At 38.0% G+C, this 27698-nt stretch overlaps 4 protein-coding genes across 4 annotated transcripts in view; 1 reads left to right on the top strand and 3 right to left on the bottom strand.

Annotated features, from left to right (window-relative positions):
- Window positions 1–27698, top strand: part of LOC128743547 (RING finger protein 121) — a 396237-nt gene that overhangs the window by 118224 nt on the left and 250315 nt on the right. The window lies entirely within an intron of this gene.
- Window positions 605–10239, bottom strand: LOC128743553 (ejaculatory bulb-specific protein 3-like). Its single transcript, XM_053840152.1, has 2 exons — window positions 10147–10239; window positions 605–1648 (listed from the first exon to the last, which is right to left on the bottom strand). Exon 2 carries the CDS (start codon window positions 1638–1640, stop codon window positions 1260–1262), a length of 381 nt encoding a protein of 126 aa, XP_053696127.1. The 5' UTR covers window positions 1641–1648; window positions 10147–10239; the 3' UTR covers window positions 605–1259.
- Window positions 22544–24402, bottom strand: LOC128743542 (putative neutral sphingomyelinase). The gene is made up of 4 exons (XM_053840139.1): window positions 24215–24402; window positions 23967–24140; window positions 23700–23883; window positions 22544–23630 (listed from the first exon to the last, which is right to left on the bottom strand). Exons 1-4 carry the CDS (start codon window positions 24250–24252, stop codon window positions 22755–22757), a joined length of 1272 nt encoding a protein of 423 aa, XP_053696114.1. The 5' UTR covers window positions 24253–24402; the 3' UTR covers window positions 22544–22754.
- Window positions 25397–25777, bottom strand: LOC128743555 (ejaculatory bulb-specific protein 3-like). Its single transcript, XM_053840155.1, has one exon. It carries the CDS (start codon window positions 25775–25777, stop codon window positions 25397–25399), a length of 381 nt encoding a protein of 126 aa, XP_053696130.1.

Raw genomic sequence — 27698 nt, forward strand, 5'->3', positions numbered from 1 at the left:
GAAATAAAAGGCGAGTCATATAGCATTTCATAATAAGTCATATTTCCTGACCTGGCTATATCTACGGCTTTGACCATGCTTTAGAAAGATATAAATCATTATATTCAGCTACAAAAACGGCCACTCTTGGCCATCTGCGACAATACATATAGCGTGCAGTTCGCAATGAAAATAATTCCAGTACCAATTCTGAAAGCAATATGAAAGCTGAAGCCAATTTAGTGGTTTATGACTAAAATTACAACATCGATCAACAATAATCATACCGATCACATATCGAATGTACTCCTGTTACGTATAATTGGCCACTCTAGTAGACCTTCTCAGTAACAGAGCCATAGGCGACTTGCATAATCGTTGCCCACCAGACCCGTCTGCAGCAATGTGCAGTTTACAGTTGCTCCACATATTCTCAAAGTAATGAGAGACGTATGTTACCAAAAGAGCAAAGTTGACTGGACAATATTGGCAAAAACCGGTTAGTACCAATTAAATATTACTTTATCGCAGTTGGGGTCAAAACCAAGAAGATGATTTCATAAGCAGAAGAATCAAAATATTCAATCTCTTTTCGAAACGGACGAAAAAACTTCCATTTAGCACAATTACAACACAATTTATTTTTAAAATTATCTTTAATTTTTTTATTTAATTAACTCCTACAGTAATTACCAAGCAACCAGTTTGACAAAGCAATGCCACACGGTCCGGTTTTGTGAAAGGCTCTGGCCGCCCCGCCACCTACGTTTCACCTGTGTGGAAAGCCGACGCCAATCGATAAAGTTTTTTTTTGTTTCGCAATTCTAGAGGGTATACGCCGCACTGCAAACACACTGCTACAGCATACAGCCCGTTTCATAAATCGTCAGCATGACATTGACCACCGGCGATCGCCCGACTGCATGGTAAAATCGAAATCCACTAGTTCTCTGTCAGTAGCAGGCAACGCCCTCCAACGAACGCGGTATGATTTATCTAAGTTGTACTTTTTGACCGCATGGTAGCAGACGCAGTGGAGCTTAAACCGTTAATGTGCATGTGCTTGTAGTAGAGTTTTGATCACAGATAATGGAAGATATTTAGAACAGTTTTTCTGCATGTTAGTTTCGGAGCCACCTCAAGAATTGTACAATTTTGATCTAATTTACGAGTTCATTAAAATAACTAGTTTTGTGTAGTTTTTAGATTATTTTGTAATCGGAGGCATTTCTGGTGTTTCTCAGTCTCAGGTCATCAGCTGCAGAAAGTGTGTTGATGGCTTACAGCTTGATGCCGGCCTTGGCGGCGTCATTACGGTACCGGTTGACGTACACGTTGTCGGGGTCGTACTTCTCCTGCAGGGTAGCCCACTGTTTCGGGCGTTTGTCGATCAGATAGTTGATCACCTTCTCGGTGGCGGCCTTCTGCTTTTCGCTACACTTGGTGCAATCCGTTTTCAGGGCGTCGGGCAGTACCCGCTTCAGCTCGTTTCCGTCCGGAGTGCAGCGGCCCTGGTCCATCAGACATTTGTAGTAGTTGTTAAACAACCGGTCGGACTTCAGAATCTCGTCCACGTCGACTCCGTCGTACTTGGTGGTGTATTTGTCCTGGGCAGCCACCACGGCGATCAGGGCAAAAATGGCAACGATGAAGACCTTCATGTTCAAATCTAAATCCGAGGGGAGAAAATAATAACAAAACCGTTAGAGTTGCTGCTAATTTATTGTAAACATTGTTTTCTCAGAATATCAGCGATTACAAACAATCGACTTGTGATGCAAGGAAAATCCCACTACGGTCATGATTACTCGCGAGTTCAGGTCATTGAGTATTAGTTCGAGATAGTGCATCACTATGTACTATTAAATATGAGTACGTCAGTACCCACATCGAAACTACAATTGAAACTATGTATAGAGACACTACGAGGAGAGATCCGGTCTGTCACAACTGTCAATGATCATACTTTCGAGAATCGTCATTTTAACTCATTATCACTAACTCGCTAATTAAAGTTGCCTAAAATAATGCCCACCGAATAAACATAAATACGTGATTTCATGTAACGTTCATTCAGCGACGGCAATCCAAAGAAATGTGCAACATTTGCCCCGAACCGAAGATGGAACCGGCAAGTCTAGACTTTCGAACCAACAGTTGTTGACGTAACCGAACGCTAATGGCGTGTATTCTGCTAAGGTGAAAAACCGCTTCTTCCACATGCTCGTTTGTTCAAGTTCAACGGGCAGTTTGTTTTCCGTTTGTGTGTTCCGTAAGTGCCTATTCACCGGTATTTTAATGGCCCTGTGATACCGACTGTTGTAGTATAGCCTGACTGAGCTGCATTTACGTATCAGACTGAATAGATGCAAAAAAAATATGGATACATAGTTCAAGCCGGCGACTTTAACGACAATGTCAAAACAGATTAATTGTTAACGCTAACGGAACAGTAATGGTTTGCTAGGGTTAACGATATCATGTCAGGAAGCGGCGTATCTCGTGTTGTTGTACTTGGATGAGTTAATATGCAAAGCCTATTACCTTAATCTTTCTGACATTTTGTTGCGAGTCACATCAACTTTTAGACAAATGTAAATCAAACACAATTTCATATTTCTTTCACGAGATAGTTCGACATTTTTATGGCGTTTAATTATACTCGTTTTTCAGCTGCGGTCATATCAACATAAAGTCAGCAAACATTACTCTATAAAGCTGCTTGCACTTCCTAGCAAAAACTAGTAACATATTTCGTACAATAGATGAATTATAAATGACTCAAAGATTGTATTCCATATTTTAAGCTGGTACATAGAATTTCAAATTTGATTCTCGTTGGAAACTTGATACTTCCGTCAACTTTTAATGCATTTTTCACATTTAATTCAATTTGGTATACCTTGCCTTAATTGGCAATTTAAGTTTTACTTTTATTTCTTACCAGACTCTGCCTTTACTACCCATGTCATTTAATTCTAACTGTTTGTCAATGAGTCTCTGTAACGGACACGAAATTACAATGTTCTAAGGTAAGGGATCTAGTTTTTCGACCATGTGCTAGTTTTTGCACATTATCACATAACTTTTTAAAACGGTATTTTTTACAATTTTACAATTCGGAGGAAACGGTAGAAGACGTAGAAAAATAACCACGCGCCCGCTTTTCCATTACAATCGAAGGAGGCGCCTCGTTCAGTACAGCTGTGAAGCTTTTTTGCATAGCAAGGCCTCAAATAATAAAAATAAAATAATGAAAAATCAAGTTATAAGTGCCATTATAGTTATACAGAATTTTAAGCACTTTGTTGACTTGAAAAAAGCTTGAATTCTTAGCGAGACTTAGGCATTTAAAGGATTTCCACGTCCACGTTAAAATTGCAACACACAAAATAATTCGCAAAATCCGAGTTTTAATCCAATTGGCATTAAACTTTCAGGGCATCAAATGAAACAATAAAACTTAGTTTTAGCGTCATTATCTTATTAAATTTCCTATCCGTTTCCAAATCCTCAGTATCCGAATGTTCGTACTTTGGCCTTAACCCACGCCGTGAAATTTTTGCACAACCTCAAAATCGACATGCTTTCTTCATTTCATCAACTGTTTTGCCTACCTTAGGATGTTTCAGAAGATTCTGCTTCATAATAGCACACTATTTTTCGATTGGCCACAGCGCCGGTGAATTTCAAGGGTTATGACCTCTTCCCAAGTAACAATTTGGGTTTTATTACATTCTTATGATGACTTTTAAGACCAAAATTGGTCTTGAAAACCGCAATAAGAGTACAATAAAACTCACATTGTTGCTTGGGTTGGCACGAAATCGACATTACTTGCCTTATGCCACTCCAGCACGGGCTTTGCGTTAGGGCATGAAGCCAAATTCTACCAGGAGATCGTAGGACAGTTGTGAGACTTCAGAAGAGAAAGAAGTCACTTTTGGAGATACTCTTTCAAAAACACCGGTACCTGTATCGCGAAAGGTGTACTCTGTTGAACAAATTGCTTGCCAAATCAAGAATTTAATGGCAAAGTTCGGCATCTTCTGTTTTCGGAGGGTCTCTGGTTGGAGTCCGCTTTCACGTCCATAACGCAGCAATGAGGTTTCGTCAGCTTTTGATCGTATAACTTCTGGGCACGGCTTTTTGCGGCCGTATTTGTTGTGGCCTACTGAACCTTGAACATACGTAATCCAGCTCGTGTTTTGACCTTCTGCACGAATCTTTTGCTCAGATTCGGTTGTTTTTGCTACCTCTAGAATGGAGGAGTTTGGTTTCCCATCGAAGGCCCCAACTACGAGGGTGTGATTCTTAACAGTATACGGACGCCTTTTTTCTCCACATCTTGACTCACGATCGGCAATCAGACGTTCTTCGAATCGTTTTATGATACGGGAAATTGTAGAATTTGGGATTCCCTACTTTTTACCGATGGCATAATGTGACAGATTCTTATTTCGCATATGCTTGTGCAGATTTTTTTCGCAAATGAGCTAATCTTTCGACTCCATTTTTCATATCTTTGCACACCTAATGAAAAGAGTCACAGAGCACAGTAAACAATGCACTTTGAACTTTCTTCATGCAAAATTTTAATTGATTCGACCCAACGCACAGTGGGGCGACTGCATACAAATGCTGGCCAAGCAAAAAAATGTCTTTAAATCAAGGATAATATGTGGTTCTTAAGTAATTTTGGGGTGCTGAGCCCGAATTTCAGGTTTATTTTGCATTAGAACGTATATTTTTTATGTTAGGCAGAATTTTCAACTATTTTTCAAGTATTTTTTAAGTATAAAGACGTATAAGAAATGAGGGTCATTTGGAAAACTATTGCAGATGGATTTTTACAGGATAAAACATTATATAAAACAATACAAAGCAAGTATGAGCTTTAATAATCAACACAAAATCCATATAAGTTAATATTAAAATCAAATCAAAAATTTCCCCTTATTAGGTTTCTTAATCTTCTTTATCTCCATCTTCTTTTTCTTCTTCTTCTTCTTCTTCTTCTCTTTCTCCTTCTGCAGAATCACTCGCCTCACGTTTCGTCTTCAATAGTAATATAGCGTTCTCAGAAATATTTTTCTAATTACATTTTTCCGTTTCGAAGAAGCTATAAGCTTTATCCGGAGAAATAAGAAGACGAACAATTCTATCACGATTTGTATTTTCACACTCATTTTTGCATGTAAAATATTGTCTTGTATTTTTATCACTAACTAATAATAACCTTATTTTCGTGAGGGTCAATACCGGTGTAGTGGCTAGCATTCACGCCTCTCACACCGAGGACCGTGGTTCAATTCCCAACCCCGCAGAAGTCACGAATGACCCGAGTTGTTAAAGTGACTATAATTAAACAAAAAAAACTTATTTTTGTGCTTCTTCTGTCATTCGTCCTATCAGCAATATAATTGTCTAGATTCATTTATGACCGCGAATTCAAATTCTTTGCATTGCAGTGGACGTATTATATGAGACTATATCCTGACATAAAGGTTTTTGGTATACAAACAATAAGTTTCGAATTTTTCTGAAATAATGTGTTCAAGAGCTTGCTATAAGAAAATTTCTCAACCTTTTAATTAATTTCATATCTATACCCGTGATTTCAGAACTAATACCAAGATTGGCATAAGATCTTTGAGCTGTATTTCCGTCATTACTATCGCTGTATCCTCTAGATTTCCTCCAAACTCTAAAATCTAATCAATATGCAATATGGACCATACATTCGAAGCAGTTTATCCAACCATGTAAAGGAGATATCCCATTATTAAGATATCCTACGTTTACTTTGAGTGTTTGCATTTTGTCTATATTGTTGAATTCTGATATAGTAGCCTTACAAGCGTAATATCTGTGCTCTGCGCTACTCTGCGCTAAATGAGACTATATCCATTTGAAAGCTCATATTTTACGCCAACTTTTAACAGTAGTGTCAATAGTGGCGAACCTTGGCTTCAAAACTTTTAAGCGTGTTTTACACGAAAATATGACACTTTTTTAATGAAAATTAAAATTGTGGCATACTATGAAAAAATTACAGCATACTCAATCAATGGGCTTTATTCAGCACTATTTTTTGAAGAACTTTTCCTTAGACACCGTTGAAATCCGAGCTACCATTAGACCTCCAGAATGTTTTGAAATATTGGGTTATTTTTCAAAAAAACGCTAAAACATGCTGAGATAGCATACTTTCAAGATTCATAGAAAATTCAAATTTTGTCCTATTGATCTAAAATTTTGGATTTGAACACTTCAATAGTATAGAATCACAGGAAAAATACAACGGAGAGTCGAAATGAACTTTCATTTTTTGGCTGCTGGCCAGCGATTCCCCACTGTGCAACGGTTCAAAAGTTAGAGCAATTTGTATGTGTTGCAATTTTACCGTGGACACCTTTTATACAGAAACAATTATTAATAATATTAGGCAAAATCATTTTTATCATCCAATTAGATGTAAAATGGAAATTTATGATTATCAAATTTTAGTGACACAAGTAGAAAAATAACCACGCGCCCGCTTTTTCATTACAATTGATGGAGGCGCCTCATTCAGTACAGCTGTGAAGCTTTTTGCATGACAAGGCCTCATATAATAGAAATAAAACATCGGGAAAAGTTATAATTGCCATTCTAGTTATACAGAATTTTCAGCTCTTTGATATTTTGAAAAAGGCTTGAATTCTAAGCGAGATTTAAACTATTTACGTTGATTTCGAATTTGATTCAATCAGAGAATTAAAATTGTGAATCTATCATTGTTAGTGCTCTTGTAAGCGTTCTCAAAGCCTTATAACTATTATAACTAACATTTTAACTATTTGGCTCCTCTACTTGATGAAACTGAATTGTTGCATCGCAACAATATTATTGGCGTATGGCTGGGCCATACAAAATTTCGTGTTTACCGAAATCTATCGAAACTGGGGGAAATTTACCATATCCATAACTGTAGTTTAATGGTGATTTACCGTAAAATCTAGGGTTAATTTCGTACGATTTCATTAAGTTTCGGTAAACACGAAATTTCACATAATTTCGCCCAGCCTTAATAGCTATCAATCGTTTGAAATCATCTCATAACTCTGGCTGTTTGCAACATTTCTGTAGTCTGATTAGAGTTGAATGTAGCTTAGAAAATTCTTGATCGTTTGCTGTCATTAATTCATTTTTTTTTAAATTTTGCAACTTGGTCCGGTCTGATTTAATACCGACCATTTCAAGTCCAATTTCATATCCTATTGTAAGTCCCTCTTCATGTTTTGTTCCATTTAAAGACTCGTTTCAACATCAATTTGAAGTCCAATTTTTAGCTCTATTTTAACTTCAATTTAAAGTGGAATTTCATGTATCTTCTCAAGTAAATACAAAATGACAGATTCAAGTCCAATTCCATGACCAATTTGAAATAAATTTCTGAGTTCAATTTAAAATAAAGTAAATCAAAATTAATCTGAATTTCAGTCCTATTTCAAGTCTAATTTTAATTCCAAAATAAGTCCCCCATCTCTCAGTTGGCGTCGAGATACGACGTATTACTGACATGAAATGTGTTCCTGATGTTGAAATGACCTTTATAGGGGCCGGTTCCGCCCCTGGATTCGGATGGCGCATACCATGGTTTGTAACTGCAACGAAGTAAATAATAGGACAATGATTCATTGCTAACCTAATTTTATGTCACATTTCATGTCCTATTTCAACTTCAAATTTCCTATTTGGTCCTATTTCTATTTCAAATTTCCAGTCCCTTTTCAAATCCAAATTCACAAATTTGAATGCGTTTTTCACCTCAATTTTGAAATCCAATTCCAGGTTCAATTTTATGACCTACAGTTCGTGAAGTAAGTACATGTAAATGTAAATGTAAATCAAGTCCAATTTAGTTCAGAATCATGCCCAAATTACAAGACTAATTTAATGCCAATTTCAAGACCAATTTAAACAACTCCGATTTTTAGTTGAATTTCAAATAAAATGTATTTATGATTTGATTTTGATCACCGTGCACTTATAATCCATCTGATTACATTCACATAAAATGAATTTAAATTTCAAGTAAAATTTTATGTACCTACTATTTCAAGTTCAATTTGACAAGTTTTTTGTTTGGTCTAAAATGTTCTTTCGAAAGGGTTTTCTTTTTCAAGAATAAACAGTTTTGAGATAGTTTTATGGCAGCATTGTTAAGATGAATTCATCTTGCAGAACAATGTCATAAAACTTGGTCAAAACTATTGTCAAATTTAAAAACGTCTGTATCACTAAGCTATAAGACGTTGATTTAAATGAAAGTCTTTTACCGTTTAATACCGCTCATAAGGTGAATCACAATTATATGAAAGTTTTATGCAGTGCAGTTATATGGGTATTTCTGCAAGTCTTACTTCAATCAATTTAAACTGTTAATCAAATAAGACGAAATTCGCTTGAGGAAAACCATTATAAAACCTGATAGAATCTGCCATGCTGTGGTAAAACTGCTGTGATAGAAATAAATTAAACCAATTTGCTGGGGTCTATCCCGGTGTAGTGATTAGCATTTACGCCTCTCTCGCCGAGGACCCGGGTTCAAATTCCAACCCCGCAGAAGTCACGAATGACCCAAGCTGTTAGGCGATGTCAAAATATCAAAATATCAAAATATCAAAATATAAATATACCGGAAAAACTAACCGAATTTTAATTTGCGATTTACTTCTAAAACAAAATAAAATCGAGCTATTTCTGAAATGGATATATTGATCAATTTTTTGCGATAATATCATGCTAAAAAGATCATAATATAAAGAAAGATCACGGTCTGAAGTTCCACGAACCGTAATATAACTGAGACTCTGTTTCTCTTAACTTTCTTTGGAAGTAAACAATTACTTCAAAAGAAAACCACGAAAATCAGGTGGCTGGGCTTGTTTACCAAAAACCCCAGAAATGTTAAGCTGATGTTATTATGTAAAAAATGGTGAAAAGTTGTCTTTTTTATATCTCTAGGTTCTTTAGATTCAAACTAAAGAAAAAAATTGTTTGATATTTGCTCAAATTTATCACCCGAGTTTTTATCATACACAGTTTTACGGTTTCATTGCGGTCACTTTACTGATAATACCATATCGTTTCACACATCTATTCCATTGGATCCGATTGATTTTCAATTCGATGAAACTTTCGAAATTAACAACTTTTTTCACTTTCTCTACTTGGTGTAATTTGGCTTGTTGGAATTACGGACTACAGTATGGCATTTGAATACTTGTTTTCAATGACGGAAGATTTGCGAATCACGAATAGTGCAACGAAAATTGATTGAATAAATTACGTTCATTTTACCATTACATCGATCAGCTCTAATCGGTCCGTTAATTTATGTTAATTGATAGTATCGGCATTAAAAATCACTGATTATGCATAAAGCTCGCTAAAATTTGAGATCAAAAAGGTGCAAAACCGATAGCACTTATAATGATAATCTAATTTGAATTTTCGTAAATTTATTAAAGGATCAACAAAACTGTAGAACATATAGTCTTCAGCAGTATTCAACCCAAACGAATCATATATGAAAAATGAACGTACCCTGCATAAAGTATATGTAATATGATTGGAAAGTTAGCAAGCATTACGAATGGTTGTTACGTTATGAGTTAAACTGTCACGGCACATAGCCTGCGAGCGTTGTAAATTACTAACAAAGTCCGACATTAAACTTCTGGATCTAAATATTCAATAGATACTTAGATTTTAATTGCCTTGTGTCGTTAAAACGCACCGTAACCAGCAATAATATGCACATTTTATAAAATGAATTTCAGTATTTGCAAACAATTATCTTCGTTTATTAATTATTTCTTAAATCGCAAGCAGCTAGAATCTTTCAGCTATCAAGCATAGACAAAATAACTCGCGAATCTCCGAACAAATGAACTACAGCACCACAAATACAAAAAGATGAAATGAAATCCCTACATTCACAATAATGATGTATGTTGATTATTGCAAAGATTGTAATCGTAATAAAAAATATGCAAAATATAGCAAATAATAACGGTCATTTTCACGAGCTCATTTAATCACTTTTAAAATATTCACTGCTCTAATCAATAGAATCCGAACTGCAGTTCGTTCTCATAATCACAAACAAGATCTTACCGTTCTGTATAACGTTCAAAATCAAAACCGCACTAGCCTGACTACTACTGGTAGGCTCGAACTCGAACTAAGTGTTGTATACTAAACAAGCGACAAACTGTGATTAACACCCGATCAAGCACGACTTTATATATAGGTGCAGAAAGTTGTAAACTTTTCTCGCTCTCTGTGTATCTCTGTGTTACTTCTCCAGTCCAGTCGTCATTGTCGTTTTTATGTCGTTCAGCTGAACCTATCCTACCTATACCAAGATACCAACATGTAAAGCGTCAACTTAAAGGGACCCCAGGGCACGTTGAACGGTCGGCACTGCGGCGACCCCATCATTCTAGAGAAAATCGAAGGGTTGCTACCACCTTTTTTTCTTGTTTGTCTCTGCACGTCGTGACGCGCGAGACAAAGTTTGTCTCCAAGACTGAGTACACCCACAGTGCAGTCAAGTTTGAGAGAATACCATTTCTAGCTGAACGATGTGAAACTTTATTGGGAAATTATGCAGTAACAAAATGTTTTTATCAATTTTAAAATCTTCAGCTTAAATAAAAACAAAACAATTTCTAATTGTGAAGGACAATCTTGATCGGACCAAACTGAAACCTCACTGTGAATAATTAGCAAATCCAAGTCGCTGCAGTTAATCTCTCCCGGGAGAGAAACAAACAAGATCACACTTAAAGTAAATCTGTTTTTTTTTTTTTGCGAGCGTACAAACGATCGCTTACACACAGTTAGCCGACTCATCGCAAACAAAAAGCGCGCGATCTTCAACCTCACTTTACAACAGCGCTTATCCACCCGTAAGTCCTATCATACATTACGCACGCCGCTTTTTCTTCTGTTCCTTCGGAAACTTGTCAAAGTCATAACTGTGTTCGAAATTAAACTGCCAGACCGTAACGCCACGGTCACGCAAGCAAGGACCATGACGGCCAAACGGATCATTTGATCCTGAAGTTCTGTTTCTGTCTCAAATTGCGCTATGATAAACTCTTCGGAAGGCAATGTGCCGTTGACCGTTTCTATTTACTTTGTCATGACGGACGGTGACATTGATGCTTTTTTCTTTCGATTAAACTTTCCACTTAGCGATTATTCACAATGATAAAAACAATCGCAACAATCCTTCTTCATGTGATTGATAATTGTTCTTCCTGTCTCTATCACAGCAATGCGTTGATCAACACAGAATGTACTTCAGCTGAACGTTATCGTCTAATTTGCATAATGGTTAACGTTCAAGAATATATCTTGCGTACTGTTCTCAATACTTAGTTCAAACAGCAGTTTCGCAAGTGGGTAATTCCCGTCAAAATTACCCACTTCCTAAGCTGTGTTGAAAGCGGTAAACGTTTTTCATTAATTATCATATTCAATAATCAAATAGATTTATCAGAATTGGAGTGGAAATTTTCTCTACAAACAAAACATTCGTAGAACTAGACACCTTTGAGCATTAATTTATGTTTTGCATTTTTCGTGTTACCATCGCTTTGAAAGCTTTTAGCTCCACGCTAATGATTAATATGAACCAAAAATTTCAACTGCGTTAATCGACCGTGACCGCAACTTTGACGAGCCGGTTAGTTATAGTTTTTATGGCCAATAAAACCATATTAATTACCCACGAAATTTTTTGTTTCATGTTTTTAGTGCGAAAATATGCTAACAATCATTTACAAATGTTGATAGTTTAAGCTAAATTAGATGACAATACGGCACGTGAACCGTGCTTAGCAATAGGGTGATAAAATCGAAAATTTTGGCTGCTTTCTTATATGATGAATGCTATGAAAATATCATTAGGTATTTCACAATATTCCGTATTCTGTAAAAAAGATCTTCAAAACAATCTGCTAAAATTGAGCCAAAGCTTGAATCATTTATTATCTGGACGAACCGTTTATTTTACTGCAACGCTGCGGGAAGATCAGGAATATTTTGTCTACGAGCAGTTTGTTACCACGTGGTCGGATTCAAAAATTGCGAAGTCGTTGAAATTGACTGAGTCGACCTTGGGCAGCGTTTTCAAACAGTTTCGTGAGCGGCATAGTATTGATCAGTCGGACCATAGCAAGCGTCATAGTGTAACTAAGGATCGGAAGTTGCATTTGAAGCTGTTGTGTACGTTTAGAGTAAACCTAGGACAGTCGGCAGGGCCGGCGCTTTCCTTAAGCATAACAAACAGCTGCTTGGAGCTCCACTCCGAGGGGGCGCCATTTTGCCTACATTAAAAAATTGTTTATGTTCAGGACATCAAATTGGACAAGGTTTAATGTTTTAACGCTAACACCGGCTGGATAAGAGGGGTGGTTTCGCAGTCCGGCGAACTTACCAACCACAGATATCAAATTGGTCTAGGTTCAATCGTCGCAAGGAATCTTCGACCTGTTGCACAGTGGTCAAGTTTTGAAAAAACGGGGACATTAGGAATTGGGTAAAAAATGCGTCATTTTTCAATAGATTTTTCTGAGATTCTTTTGGAGATTTCCTGACGGAAATATTTTTTTTATAGATAAAATATAGTACTTTCACCTAATGGTTGCCTGGTTTGTGCAAAAATTTTTTTTTAATATTGCAAATTTTTTTTTCCTTTATTTTATAGTTCGAAAACAGACACTGAGGAAGCCTGCAAGTCGTAGGCGAAATACGTATCTGTCATTGAATAAAATACACATAGTAGAATTAAATTGGATAAGTTTTCTTATTTTTTATTTTTAGATTTATTTTATAACTTTTTACATACCGTCATCCGGGGCGAGATTGTGCCAAAAAAGCATATATTTTTGTTCTTTGGCTCAGTATACACACAATTCAGGAACTAAGTTGATTTCAAACCTGTCAATATATACTAAATTGTTCAATTAACAACTACCGTAGAGATGGTTTAGTTACAATGAAACCTTGTTTTACTGGAAGTGCATGAACTTGGGGTGACATTGTGCCAAAAACATAAAGTTAGGCTAAAAACCTAAACAGTGAACATTAACATGTTTATATACAGTACACATAAATATCAGTATAAAGTAGTTCATATGGGGCCGTCCATCAACTAAGTGGACTATTAGGGACAGGGGATCGTCCAAAAACGACGCATCATAAGTATGAACGAAAATAACCCGGAGAGGTCTGAAATAACTAAAAATGAATTCGAAGTCAATGGACAGCCTTTATAAAGCCAGTAGCGTTTCTAGGGTTAACAAGAGGGAGATGTGTAAAGGGGTGTATCCTTAGGGGACATACCTATTTGATCATTTAACAAAAGTAACCATTACTTCGTTCGAGAACCCACGGCCGCAACACATCTAGCCTATACCACCCCCCCCTCCCCCCTCCTTAAAACTAGCAGTTTATACACGGTATAATATATTCGTCTTATATTAAAGTGTTTATTCAAAGTATCTGAAATTTCCAGAGAAAAAGTAAAAATTAGTTTAAATTAATTAGTAGACCTCAATAGTGAAGAATGTGAGTGTACTAGTGTATACTGACGTATTTTTGTTGTGTATGTGAAATCCACAACTTGGATCGATCATTATGGCTTGGCACAATCTCACCCCCGTGAAGCTCGAAAAGTACAAAGTTTCGAAAAATATTATTTTCGTAATCAAAACTTATCCAACGCATAATAACCTTTCAATACATTGTAAATGATTAGTTTATATACCTTCAAAATAGCAAGTTGATGCGATTTCATGTTTGGGTTGGTTTATGTGGGACATTTTTTACAAGCGTTATTTCCGAGTATTTTTAATCGCGAACTTTGAAACCCTGTTTAGGCTAAATAGTTTGCTAATATTATTTGTGTTCCATTCTAAGATATGAATAAATATGTTATGTTCATCATCATTTTGAATTTAGGTCACCAGTTTCTATAGATATAATAAATTTTCACAAATAAACATTTTTGGTTTTTGGCACAATCTCACCCCGGATGGCGGTAGGCGTCCTATCGACAAACAGCCTTCAGTGAAAATGTGTATTTTAGCATACTGTATAACTTTGTAGAACACTCGAAAGCAGTAAAAAAAATCGTGTGCAAAGTTATTGAGCGTAATTGATTTTTAAGCGCACCTTTTTAACACATCATTATTTCGTAACCGGTAAGAGATAAATAGTTAATGTATTCAGCAAAGTTGCTTATTTTAGTATGTTCTGCAACTTTTTAAAGAACTTTTTTTTTTAATTTATTTTGAAAAAACAAAAGTTTGTATCACCCTAATAGGTGAATTCATGGTCACCCTAATAGTGCAGAAAGATGTGCTATATTTAATTATTAAACTTCTCCGAAGACACCACCCTTGAAAAATACGCATTTTTTACCCTATTGCTAATGTCCGCGTTTTTTCAAAATTTGACCACTGTGTGTTGGGGCGGGGAGACTTCGTCACTTTTTTTAAATACGTTGAAACTATGATGGCGTCTTTTGCAACCAATCACGAAGCAACGATTTACAGTTTCACAATGCTTCATTATTTTCAATTTTTCAATAGTTCAACACCAATAATATAAACTTATTTTCATTTGGGTCAATTCTTAGAAGATTTTCCGATCGATTGATGTAAGAATATTAAAAATCGATCAAGAAACCGCTGCTATTAGCTATTAGCGTTCAAAACCTGACCACTTTTCGAGAAAGAATTTTTGGAATGACACCCCATCCCAAACCTTGCCGTAAGACGTAGTCCTACGTCAAAAAACTGTAGCATTAAATAAAGCACAAAGCCGGCATTGCAAGTGGTGTATCTAGAGTTACTCTCCGCTGTATTGGGTCCTGGACTATTTGTCGCCAATTCGTTAAGCATCTCGACACAAGCAAAACGGCTTCAACATGGTCGAGTTGGGTCTCTCTATTCCTATTCACGAACCAACTAGCAAAAGAAGATATTGGGCTTGTCGTTCGACCTGAATGACCCGCCAACATTTTGTTCGTTTCCAACCCAACATATGCATACGTGGATGGGGCCCTTAAGGCCGATGGAGGTCTAGAAGAGAACAGATTCACTGAACGGTCATCCGGTATTCTTGCGACGTGACCGACCGACTCATCGTACTCACCCAACTGTCGACAAGTGTACTTTGAGAATTAGTGCCTAGTGCCAAGTAGTGCCTGCAGTGCATGGTTCATACGCCTACGCCATTCTTCGCTTTCCGTTTGCGCTCCACTTCCTCCTAATGAAAATCTATTCGCAACAAAACAAAACACAACAATCAAAACACTCAGATAAACGTGGTGGGAAAGTGACATTAATGATATTAAATTATTTAGAAACTTTTTGGGAGAGATTTTCCAATCTCTTCAGAATCCGCAATCAACAAATTCATCTTCGATGAAGTAGCAAGGCATGAGGACGAAGTTTCTGAAGTAACAGGAAATATGAACCAAACTTTTTCGTTCTTGAAGGTTTATCATTCTAATAATGGGTTTCAAGAAACCGACAATTTTTCAAACAAAAATGGCGGTTGACTGTGACCAGTGGTGCGAAGCCCGCATTTGTGTGGGCTAATTTTCTCACACACGCATACTCGTTCTAATGAACACGCCGGCATAAGCGTTCCTTTCGGACTCCCGTTCTTGTTTATTCATGCACTGCAACGACTTTTGCGAGTATGTATTTAGCACGTCATTGCAGCCTGACGCCTGAGCAACTGATAGCGATCATTCGCGAGGACTCACACTCCCATCCACGTGTAGAATCGTGGGCGTAAGATGAAGAAGAAAACAAAAAGTAGTGCAAAATCTGTATCCCCGTGTGCCGCTAGCCCTCACGGGCAGCTGGCTGCTCACGAGTTGTTTGTCTCCCGAGTGGTTATGCAGAAAGACGCCAAGAGACTGTGCGTTTTCGAGTGTGTAGGTAGTAAAATGTTTGCACACAGCAACGCTGGCTATTTTTCGTTTTTTCTGGGAGCGCCATTTTAAAAATTTGCGTGGAGCGACAAATTGGCTTGCGCCGACCCTGTTCCTACCCACTTCCCCTGCGGTTGTTCGAACGTAGCCAGGTATATGATGCGGTATATATAGACATCTACGATGTGTACAACCTCATATACTAATGCTAATGCTAATGTTGTATTAACGAAAAAACAGCGGTCACTACGGAGTGGATTTCTTCGAAATAGACATCAATCCGTCCAACTGCCCTCGATTCCGCCCAATCGAGAAATATTGGGCAATTGTCAAAAAGAAGTTGGAGAAGAGTGGAAAGATGACTCAGGATGCGTCAGAGATGAAGAGATGGTGGTACAAAATGGTCGGTCAGGCTAGCCAACAGTGTGTCCAAAATATTCGAAGAAAGGTTTGAGATATTTTTGTTCACTACTTTTGCTTTAAAGTGCGATAAAAGATCTTGGTTTTGAGTATAAACACCGTTTTTATTGGTACAAACTGAAAGCGGACACGTATGAATCATAAGCTACAGGGACTGTTTCGAGATTTCCATTGTAGATCTGACGAAAGTCGGTAGGCTACTGTTGGCCGGACACGTCGTGAAGATTCCGGACGACAGTACGACGAAAACCGATCAATAATCCCACTGGCACCATGTACAGGGGGGCCAGATGTGTTAAGATATTAAATGAATCAAACTTTATAACTGATAAAAGGTATTACGTCAAAGTCGAACAAGAATGCGTGTAAATCAATTAAATTTACTATTAAAAAGGCAAAATTTCATTTAGTATCAGATACAAATGTTCCAGCAAATTCTCCAAAAGTGTAGCGAATACCAAGTCCCTACGCAACACCTATTCATAGATTTCGAGGCCACCTATGATAAAATCGACCGTGATGAGCTATGCAGCAAAATTAGGGCTGTTCAGGATTTAAGTTCATGATTAAATCAAATCGACCATTCAAATTAAGTCGTTCAAATTTTGATCCTAACACTCTTCAAGGTTCAAGCAAGTTCCTTTATTAAGATTTCCGCGCCCTTAGAACTACGGACTCCGGAAAGCTATCACAGCGCAGATAATGAGGCAGAGGGCAACCTTTTACTTGAGCGATAATTAACACCCAACTATCGAACGCTTTTGTCATTCAACTTGCACGTAAACATGCATCCGCTCCGATGCGGCGATGGTCGCGACCGCAAAGATCAGTTCCTTTAAAACAGAAAACGGGTCAAGAGCGCGCGATCGCAAAGGGCAGCCGGTTGATGGTTAGCGAACCGCGTCCGATATGATCAAATCAGCACCGGGCTTAAATGGGCTCGGTTGTCTTGTCATCCATTCAAAAGGGTGTGAATACTAGCAGTCAACCGCAAATAGAGTAGTTAAACAGTGCGAAACTTGAAGTTTTGTTACAAATAAATTACAGCCTCGTGGGTGGTGATTGCAAGCGAGCAAACAATTCCGCCTGTCAGAGATACTTGCGGGTGAGATAGTTCAAAGCTTCCATCCCGCTAGGCCAATGATTGATTTATCGATAATTTTCATTTATAAAATACGGGGATTATGATATGGACAGACACCAATTCTAAGTAAATTAAATTGGAAATGGACGTTTTTCAATTAAAAGCCTATCTAAGTTACGAAAGGCAAACAAGGGATCAACTATACCTTAAGATGTGGTAATCAGTTTAGCAACGTGACTAGCTGTAAATATTTGCAATTGCAATACTTGTGATTGACAGTATTTGAGAATTGACGATGGAAACTCTTGAGTTTAAGTTTACAGTTCTAGCCACATATCAAGTCTGAAAAAACTTGAAATCATTAACGATCTATACCATGAATGAAAATAGCATGAAAGCATTCTCCTTTAATAGCACTGATTACCATCTGTGAGAACTTTCCCGAATATCCTATGCCAAGTGCAAATTTAAATTGTCTTTTTATTATGCTGGTTTTATGTGTTCTGTCATCAATTTTTCTTCTTCTGAGATGACCTCAACTCGATTAGGACAGCGCAACCGAGCAGCTGTTATTTTAATGACCACCAAACTCTGGGAGGCATTAAGATATAAAACTACTCTCACAACATGTATCTTTAACTAGGGAACCGATTATCTAGAATTGACGTCACTTTGCATCCGATCACTTCACGATCTGGTCGTCAGGCTTTCGAAACAATCATAGGTACGCACCCAAATTGTTTGCAGCACGTTATTCTTTTGTATAGTAACCGTTTTGTGTAATTGCGATGCGATGGTGCGAACCAGCTGAGAAATGTCGAACAAGATCTGGCTGTGAGCTGCAACGGCCTGGCTATTCAGGCTTTTGGGGTCACGTTGCGTAACCTTAGGGTTTGTAGAAGCTGCACAGGCATACGGGAAACTGGCCTGGGTTTGGACGTCAAATTATCGTATGCGTTCTAAAGCAGCAATCTCGATGTCAATTGCAATGTAGATTCCAAAAGAAGACAAATTTACAACTATAATGTTAAACAAAACCAAATGGAAAATAAATCAAAAGCTAGGAATATTATTATTCAACAATTTTTTAATAAATGTTAATACTGGTGACCGTTAGCACGTAGAGTAGAACTCTGATTGATAAATATATCTAATTAGAGCACCCACATTTAAATTCATTTTGGATTTTTTCCAACAATTTCAGATAATTAACTTAAGTAGAATACTTATTACGTATAAAGCTAGTAATATTGTAAAATAGTAAAGAGGTTAGCCATAACAGCCAAGCCTATCTCCCCTAACCAATTTCTGCCCGGCTAGCCCTATTTACCGATTTCTTGCGGTGGTCGCTGGTTGCGTCCCCACCCTATTGTGGACAGATTTTGCGTGTCCGAAATGCGTGTAAACAAGCAGCCCAACTGCCTGTCCGATCATGCCATGTACTCGGGTACCTACCTATCTGTACCTTCACGACTAAACTGAATAGGATAAACAATCGATGACTCATGGGTGCGCCGGCTTGCAGAAAAATAAGTACTTGAAGTAGCCGCCGATTGCATCGATGTTTTCCAATTTGATGATCTATTCATTCGAGGGTGGGTAATCGGAAAATTTACAGTCGATTATTTTGTTCATGCAAATAAACTATTGTTGCTTAATTTTACATCCATTGTTAATTCGATTACTCAGTAAATTGTTAACACAAATTTGATGGATCATCGAAATTCCCCTATAACTGGCTTTGAAATTAGAGGCGCAACTATAATTACAAATTTTCAGAAATGCTGATGTATTCCACGAAATCAAGTTCAAACTAGCGAATAGTACTCATCTGAAACGTTCACTCGCTTACACACAAGGTAGGTGTCCCTGTAAATTATCGATCGAACTGACGTCAAAGATGTGCGAAATATTCCATGAAATCATTTATGCAATAACATGTTTGTCACCGACGACAATTTACACAGAATTACTGCGAACTGAACGTTTTACCTTTGTTATATGTAAGTACTATTTAATAAAGGTATGGAAACTGATCAAAAAACTCGATTAATCCAAGGTGCAGAGGGTCGGTGTTTCGGCAAAAGTAGCTGGAACCTTACGTGTTGATAATTGAGTCGATGTTGACTAGCTTTATGATAAGTTTAATTAATAATTTAATTAAAGGAGAAAAATCGATGCTCAACGAAATGGCAGAAATTATTCCAAACCTCGTGGCATTACGCTTAAAAAATATGGCTCTGCATTTTTTTCGCAACAATGATGATTCATGTTGTAGGACGCATTTTTAGCATTATGAGAACTGTTGATCGAAATTGACTGGCAGATGAAATAGTAAAATTTGAATCTACAATTCGCCCCGGAAAACTCAAAATTTAAGTCGATGTGTGTGGGGGAAGTGTGTGTGGGGGGAAGTGTGTGTGGGGGAGGAGTGTGTGTGGGGAGAGAAGTGTGTGTGTCGCTTGACTTTAGCCGTCTGTTATCTATACCTATAAAAATGGATTTTTTTCTGTCTGTCTGTCCGTATGTTCCTTATAGAATCGAAAACTACTGAACCGATCGGCGTGAATTTGCATGTAGGGGTTTTTGGGGGCAGGGAAGGTTCTTATGATGGTTAGACACCCCTCCCTCCACTAAGAGGAGGGGCTCCCATACAAATGAAACACAAATTTCTATATAACTCGAGAAGTAATCAAGCAAATGGAACAAAATTTGACATGTGCTTGTTTTTGGAGACAAGAATTTTTTTCTATGGTGAATTGAGACCCCTCCCCTCTTTATAAGGGCAATTATGACCCCTCTCCCCTTTAAGAGGAGGGGCTTCCATGCAAATGAAATACAAATTTCCTCATAACTCGAGAACTAATCAAGCAAATGGAACCAAATTTAGCATGTTGGTGTTTTTATAGGCATTTTTTTCTATGGCGAATTGAGACCCCTCCTTTCTTTAGGAGGGTAATTATGACCCCTCTCCCTTCAATAGTGGGAGGGGCTCCTATACAAATGAAATACAAATATCCTCATAACTAGAGAACTAAATGGAACCAAATTTGGCATGGGGGGGGGTTTGGAGGCAGGATTTTTTTTATGATGGTTTGAGACCCCTCATCCCTGTGATAGGGGGATAAGGACTCTCATACAAATAAAACAGAAATTTTTGCGTAACTCAAAAACTAATCGAGAAAATTTAGACTCTTTCATAAAACATTAGTTAATAACAAGACCACCAGAAACTATCAATAGTAACATTAGATGATTTAGGGCGAGACGGACACAGGCTGCTAGTGTTGCCGGCGACATGCCATCGGAAGCGCCGGCCACTGCGGGGGGCAGCCCCCCGTAGAGATCACCTCAATCTAGATTTATTTATTTTCCTAGATCTACTGACCTCTATTACTTTCCTTCAGTTGGATCACCCCTGCGAAATGGTACTTTCTACGAAAAGATTTTCCGTGAAATGGTACATCCCGCTAGAGTGACTATATATAGAGTGGCGACAATCTGTCAGTGTCATTCCAATCGAGCAGACAACCTATCCAACGCGTATGCAGGAAAGAAAAAGAAAAACCTAGGATAAACCGCATTGCATACATTTGGGATGACTTGGCGCCACTCTGTATATAGTCACTCTACATCCCGCGTAAGGTTTTTCGCGAAATGGTATTCTGCGAAATGGTTTGTAATCATGGCGAATATTTAAATGCTATCCGCTTTATTTTATCAGGCTAAGCAATGGGTGGAGTTGTTTTGTATTTTACTGTCAGGATAATTTGTATATTAAAACACCCATGAACTCCTCAGAAACTTGCAAAACTCGAGATTGTAATAAAGGTCATCCGAGACTCAGGATTTATCTACAACACAGTTTAATTTGTGGCAATACGAAGTTTGTCGGGTCAGCTAGTCATGCATAACAATTTAAAAATAATATTTAATCATACTGTAACGATCGGTTACAAACCAGCACTCTCATCCAGGAAATTTTCGTGAGAGAGTCGTGAAGCAACAAGATTGTTCCGTGCTGTTTTGTTCGGATTTGACGGGCGGTGCTCAAGGATAAGAAGTCTCCCAACAAGCCAGAGCTTTTCGCAGTCGTAAACCGGAACCTATCGAGCAGTTTAGCCATCTCATCTCTAACAACCAGGAAAAGGTGAGATCTAACAGATAGGATGAATTTACCTAATAGTCATCAGCATAGTCCTTCGTTTGATCTCCTGGATTATCAGCTATCTGTACTGGAAAATGTTGGTGCTGGTTTCTGTAACTCTATGCTGGCCAGTCCCTCACTTCAAACACGAAGGTTGTCTTTATTGATTGAAAAATCAAGCAAAAACATATTCATGTAAAGGGGATAAGTCACGTTATAAATTAAAAAAATATCTAATTACTCAAGGCCCTTATTGTTACTAAATCGCCAGATAATTAATTACCGTTAATAGGCAACTAAAATATGCTGAACATGTTTTAGCTATACTATGCATATCTAATTTCCAATCTAGCGATAGTGATTGAGTACACTACCTGTCTGTTCTGAATCACGCCTAGTGCACGAAGTTACTGTTATTTACTCGCCGTGGAAAGTTTGTACCTACGATAACGGGAACAATAGCACCTGCACAAAGTACAGTCAGTATTTCTAATGAAACTGGAAAGTTTTACATACATTTATATGTGAAATCTGCTCTGCTACTACTGCTGCTGATTTGAGTTTCTGGTGAAAGAGACAACACAATCAATGACGTATCTCCTTACACGGTTTTAAAAGTAACAAAATAACAAAGAATCTTGATTGGTTAATTTATGACTGAAAAATATTTAAATGTACATAACCCAAGTAACAATTTGGGTTTTATTACACTCTTATGATGGCATTTAAGACCAAAACTGGCTTTGAAACCGTCATAAGAGTACAATAAAACTCACATTGTTGCTTGGGAATGCAAGATTCAGATCGCTGACGTGAGTTAAATAAGGTTATTTTTCTCAAGCATGCCCCATTTTCTCGGTTTTCTTCATGTCATTCAAAGATACCACAGTACGATTCGGGTTTTAAAATATTTCATTTTATTCTTTCTTTGCAATTAAAACTTTCCTAATACTTGTCATTTCATATTTTAGAGCAAGGATACGTATTGGAATCGCTTGATAGAATATTAAGTGATTTAAAGAGAACACAGTGGAGTAAAAAGTTTCTCTAAAATGTCTTCAGATCAACTTCTGCTACTTTATAATTCTAATTTTGACCGAGGATATTGACTGTTACTGAGCATTCTCAAGTTTTCCGTCATACCCGGTTAATCCTCCGGTTTCGGTCAACCCTTTGAGTGCAATTTCCATCGATAACTTCCCAGCCAGTATAGCGTGTTTCTCCATAACATTCCATATGGTAGCCATAAATACAAAGAATATAATAAATCCACATAGTAAAAATCTTAACAGCAAATAGGCCATTTTCAGCCCGTAGGGAGCATCTAACTCCAGTGTATTGAGCAAAACGATAATCACTGCAATCGCCATTAGTGAATAGCTACGCTTGTGAGATTCCAGCTGCTTCAAGCTTTCGTTGCAAATGACGATACTTTCTCTCAGTGCCAGAATTGTGTCTTGGTCGCTATCGCACTGTTCTGATCCGTCGCTGTGGTCCTGTCGGTGTCCACTACATGCAATTAAATTCTGGATAGTCGACGAGCTGGCTTTCTTCAGGATAATTTTAGCATACACGGCCTCGTGATCGGAATAGCTTATATCTTTACCGGGAATGCGCTCCTGCAGTGGAAGGCGATGCTCCAACAGCCGTCCCTCATAGTGATCGGCAAACCGATACATAATGTAGTCGATCCGTTTGCCTTGGGGATTTTTCCTAGCTAATTCTGGATCGGTGTAACTGTTTTTCGCTATCTCATTAGTGCCAAGCTGGCCGCTGACATACAGTTTTCTATCATAGGAATCCGTCAGCTTGGAGGTGGTTTGGAGTACCCGATAGGCCAAATCACCCGGTTCGGTGTTCAGATCACCGGCCAAGATCTGAACCACCGCCGTTCCACGCGTACTCTCGATAAATTGAGCAGTGTCATAAGCCTGAATAACCCGGTGCGACATGTAGTCGTCACGTTTGCGATCATATTCAGCATGTAACTATTAGATACAAAAACAATTTAACGTTACTAGCTGTTTTTTTATTAAAATTGGACATTCATGACTTACATGAGCAGCGTACACATGGACCAATTGACCATTGACGAGAATCTTGGCCAATCCAACGCCCTTTCCACCGAACCAATCACCATGCTGGATCCGATGAACGTACCCGTTGACCGACCACGCATGGAAGAATGTGGACACTATGGAATATTTCGAGAACACGGCCAATCCAGATCCAACGACGCCACTGTAAGAGCGATGAAAAATTATTTTTGCTAGTTTTACATCCAATGAATGAAAATCTAACGTAAGTAACGCAGTGATACAAACCTGTAAAAATAGTGAGCAAATGGAAGTACGCCTTCAACCCGTTTTCTCAGATACTGATAATCATTGTCGGACCAGACCTCTTGCAGGGAAACAATATCGTAATTTCCGCTGGCCAGTACATCACCTATTGCTTTTACCCTCACTTCACGATCTTTCGATACGAACGGAATTCCCCTACAAGCGATCGTTCAAATGAAACAAAGAAACACTCCAGTTTTCTAACAGTGAAATCACGTTCAATGTCTTACCATATATTCAGGGTTAAAATGCTCAATTCAAGCGCCATTTCATGTTGCAGTTTCACTTACTGGTAATCTAATCTTTCCTTGCTTTACAAGTAAAGTAGTCTTATTCTATTTGCCTAAATTAGATATAACTGGAAAAATCAATTTTTTGGAGGTGCCACCTCCGCACCGACGTGTGATATGTTACTATTTGTTGAACTTTTGTTTTGATTATCAGCTTCGCTTAAAAAACGGTGTCAGAAGAAACCAGAGCTGGCAAGTTCTATTCTGTTAGACATTTGCGTAAATAATCAATCAATCTAATAAAATCATAATCTGCATGTTTTTTATAAATTTTCCAAACTCCAAATAAATTTATAAATCTCTATTAAAACTTTTGATGTGCTGTCCGAAAAAGTTTTAATAAATTTATTAAACTGTGCACACCCTGGCAGCGCTGGTAACAACAGTTAGAAATGGAGGAAATGGAAGAACGAAGAACCAGGGGGCTGATATGACGTCACATTTTCGTTGCTCACATGAAAAAGGCGGCAAACGCAAAGCGATTTCACAAAACGAATTTATCTAACCATTTTCACAGTTTCATGTATTTCGCATTAATTGTCTGCCTGAAATTGGCTATGTGATGCTAAAACCTTGACTAAAATCGAACTAAAACTAACAAAATTTAACAATTTATACATCCGACTCGGTTGTCAGCTTGAGCCCATCTATGAAGCTGTCAGCTTGGGCCCGCTCTATGTTGGCTACGTTTTTTTTGTATAGGTTGGTATTGGAAGTGTCATTCCCGTGCGAAGAACAGCCACATCAATGAGCTACAAGCTGCTCGAATCGAGCAATCATTCCTGCTCGTGCGTAAGCTGCAGTGGTGAATTCGAAAAATTGAACGTTTTATATCGTTTAGACAAGACACAGAACCATTAGAGTAATCGTCTGAAATTACGATACAAAATCAGACGGGTTTGGGAGGATTTGCACGTGCTTATGCATCTGCATGTTTCTCGACGAAAGCGAATTTATCTGATTTTGTTCTCAGAGCTAATTTTCTTATTCTTCGAAAAGAAAACAAATAATAATTGGGATAAAATATAAATTGCTTTTTGTATTCTGTTATTGTATATTATTATTTTCGACTTTGACCAGAAAAATGTCACTCATTCGTAAAAGATCATCACATTATGGCGCCTACAACTTGATTCCATCCTTGTCGGCATCATCGGAATACTTCTCGATATATTTATTCTCCGGATCGAACTTGGCCTTCAGGGCCTTCCACTGTTCCGGTCGGTTCTCGGTTAGATTCTTGATGACTTTACTACTGGTTTCCTTCTGCTTTTCACTGCACTTGGCACAGTTGTTCTCTAGGGCTTCCGGCAGAACACGCTTCAACTCATTACCTTCCGGGGTGCAAACGCCCTCATCCATCAGGCACTTGAAGTAGTTGTTGAACAGACGGTCCGACTGCAGGATCTCGTTCACATCGATGTTATCGTACTTGGTGGTGTACTTGTCGTCCTGGGCAGCAACGAGGACTACCAGAGCCAGAGCAACGACGATGATTTTCATGTTGGTTGTGAAGATTTGTAACTGTTTTCTTACAAAATTCTGAGTACCCGACTGGGATTGATGTCTAGAATCGAACTATGATGCTCACATCGATACGGGTGCTTTATATAGGTGATTTTTGAATTATCATTTCTGATTTTTTGTTTTTTGCTTCAAAAAACTAGTAAACAGTTCTGCTCCGTGATTTGGAATTGCCAATTTTTTTCTGCTCCCATTTCGGGAACTAATTATCCGTTGCGATGCAGCATGGTGCGAAACACCGTGCAGGGGGCCAATAGCAAATGAATAATCGTTTATCGAAATCATTGCTCGTCAGCAACACTCAATCTATTTGCTAGTGGTCTGGCGTACTGCAAACTGCAAACTATCATCATCATCATCATCATAAGATCTTGACTCATCTCAATGATTTTGGGAGTGATTAATGTTAAAAAATTATTGCTATCTCAGTCATAGCTTAGATTAAATAAAGTTTCAATTCTTGGAATAGACTAGTTTTATCTTAAAAAAGTCGATTTAGTTAAAGCCCACAGACAACTCACATTGAACATTTTTCCTAGATTGAATAGTAAATAATAATTTACTCGATAGGAAAATGATTACGGGGAGCGTGGTGAACTGGTTAAAACCACATTGAAAAAAAAATAAAAAAAAAACGATTGCGGGGACCTGGGGCAAGATGGGCACCTATTTATATCTCATCTGTGAAAGAACTTTTTATTTATAAACTCCCACAAGTTGCTAAGCTATACTTAGCAAAGCAAAGTAATATTTCAGCGTGTTACAAAAAATCGCGCTTGTTAAAAAAAATTCCACTAAATAAATTATCGTTCTGATAACTTGGACTTCTTATAACATTTTGCCGCTAGCAAGTAAGTAATTTTAAATAATGAAAGTTGCTTATTAATTTTCTGTTGGGGAAGAATAAATGCTTAATGCGAGAAATGAAGAAATTCTTGATATTAGGCCAAAAATATAGACTTAGCGAAGGTGAGAGTCGAACTCACAGCTCCCAATCTCTAGTTGAGCGTGTTGTTTAACCAATTACACCACTAAGCCGTCTATACTCTGTGGTCTTATATCAAGGTTTTGTTATGACGCTTGCCTGATTCTATCATTCATTGGGAGCTGTGAGTTCGACTCTCACCTTCGCTGGAAAGGGCGTTATAGGGACAGGGAGGTTATATGCTCCGCGAGTAATGTCACGACTTCAAGTCCATAAAGAACTACTTATCTAATAAGGGTTTTGTACATTATCAGCTTCGTATGGCGGGGTATGCTTGTTGATCGGTGCGTTTTGGGAAAAGCAATGTAGGCCCAATTTCCCGTTTGAATGCGTCCGTGGTCACCAGGGATCCCAAATACACGAACACATCTACACGCGTGGGAGGCACGCGTTTGTTTCCTTGCAGACTTCTCGTTACATGCTTTTGGTCACCCACGCATTTATATTTAGCCCAATCTTCCTAGACTAAGCTTCCAGTCTGGCGTGGATTGAATCCGCCATTGCAAAGTTCCGGGTTATGATATAAAAGACATCTGCAAAGCCTAGGAATTAGTGAAAATTATGCCTCTCTTTTCGATGCCTGCTCGTCTGCTCACTCCTTTAGAGCGATGTTGAACAGCATGCAGGATGAGCCTTATCTCAACCCTCGTCGCGTCTTGAAAGGACTAAAGAGTGTCCCCGAGATGCGCACGAAACACATCACTTGATCTAATATAGCTCTATAATATAGATCAGTCACGTCAGTCTATCCGGAAAACTGTGTTCGTGCATTATCTTCCTTAGCTTGTAGCGATGGACTGTATCGTATGCTGTTTTGAAATAAATAAAAATGTTGAGGAAGAATAAATGCTTAATGCGAAAAATGTAGATTCAGGCAAACTGAAAATTCTTGATATTAGGCCAAAAATATAGACT

This window comes from Sabethes cyaneus, chromosome 3, assembly GCF_943734655.1.
Source record: "Sabethes cyaneus chromosome 3, idSabCyanKW18_F2, whole genome shotgun sequence".
Classification (NCBI taxonomy): Eukaryota; Metazoa; Arthropoda; class Insecta; order Diptera; family Culicidae; genus Sabethes; species Sabethes cyaneus.

Excerpts from the sequence above, each read along its gene's own strand:
- LOC128743553 (XM_053840152.1), bottom strand. The coding sequence starts at position 1,640 with ATGAAGGTCTTCATCGTTGCCATTTTTGCCCTGATCGCCGTGGTGGCT.
- LOC128743542 (XM_053840139.1), bottom strand. The coding sequence starts at position 24,252 with ATGGCGCTTGAATTGAGCATTTTAACCCTGAATATATG. Across the intron at positions 24,141-24,214 it reads ATTTTAACCCTGAATATATG|GGGAATTCCGTTCGTATCGA; the intron begins GTAAGACATTGA and ends GATCGCTTGTAG. Across the intron at positions 23,631-23,699 it reads TCCATGTGTACGCTGCTCAT|TTACATGCTGAATATGATCG; the intron begins GTAAGTCATGAA and ends TGTATCTAATAG.
- LOC128743555 (XM_053840155.1), bottom strand. The coding sequence starts at position 25,777 with ATGAAAATCATCGTCGTTGCTCTGGCTCTGGTAGTCCTCGTTGCTGCC.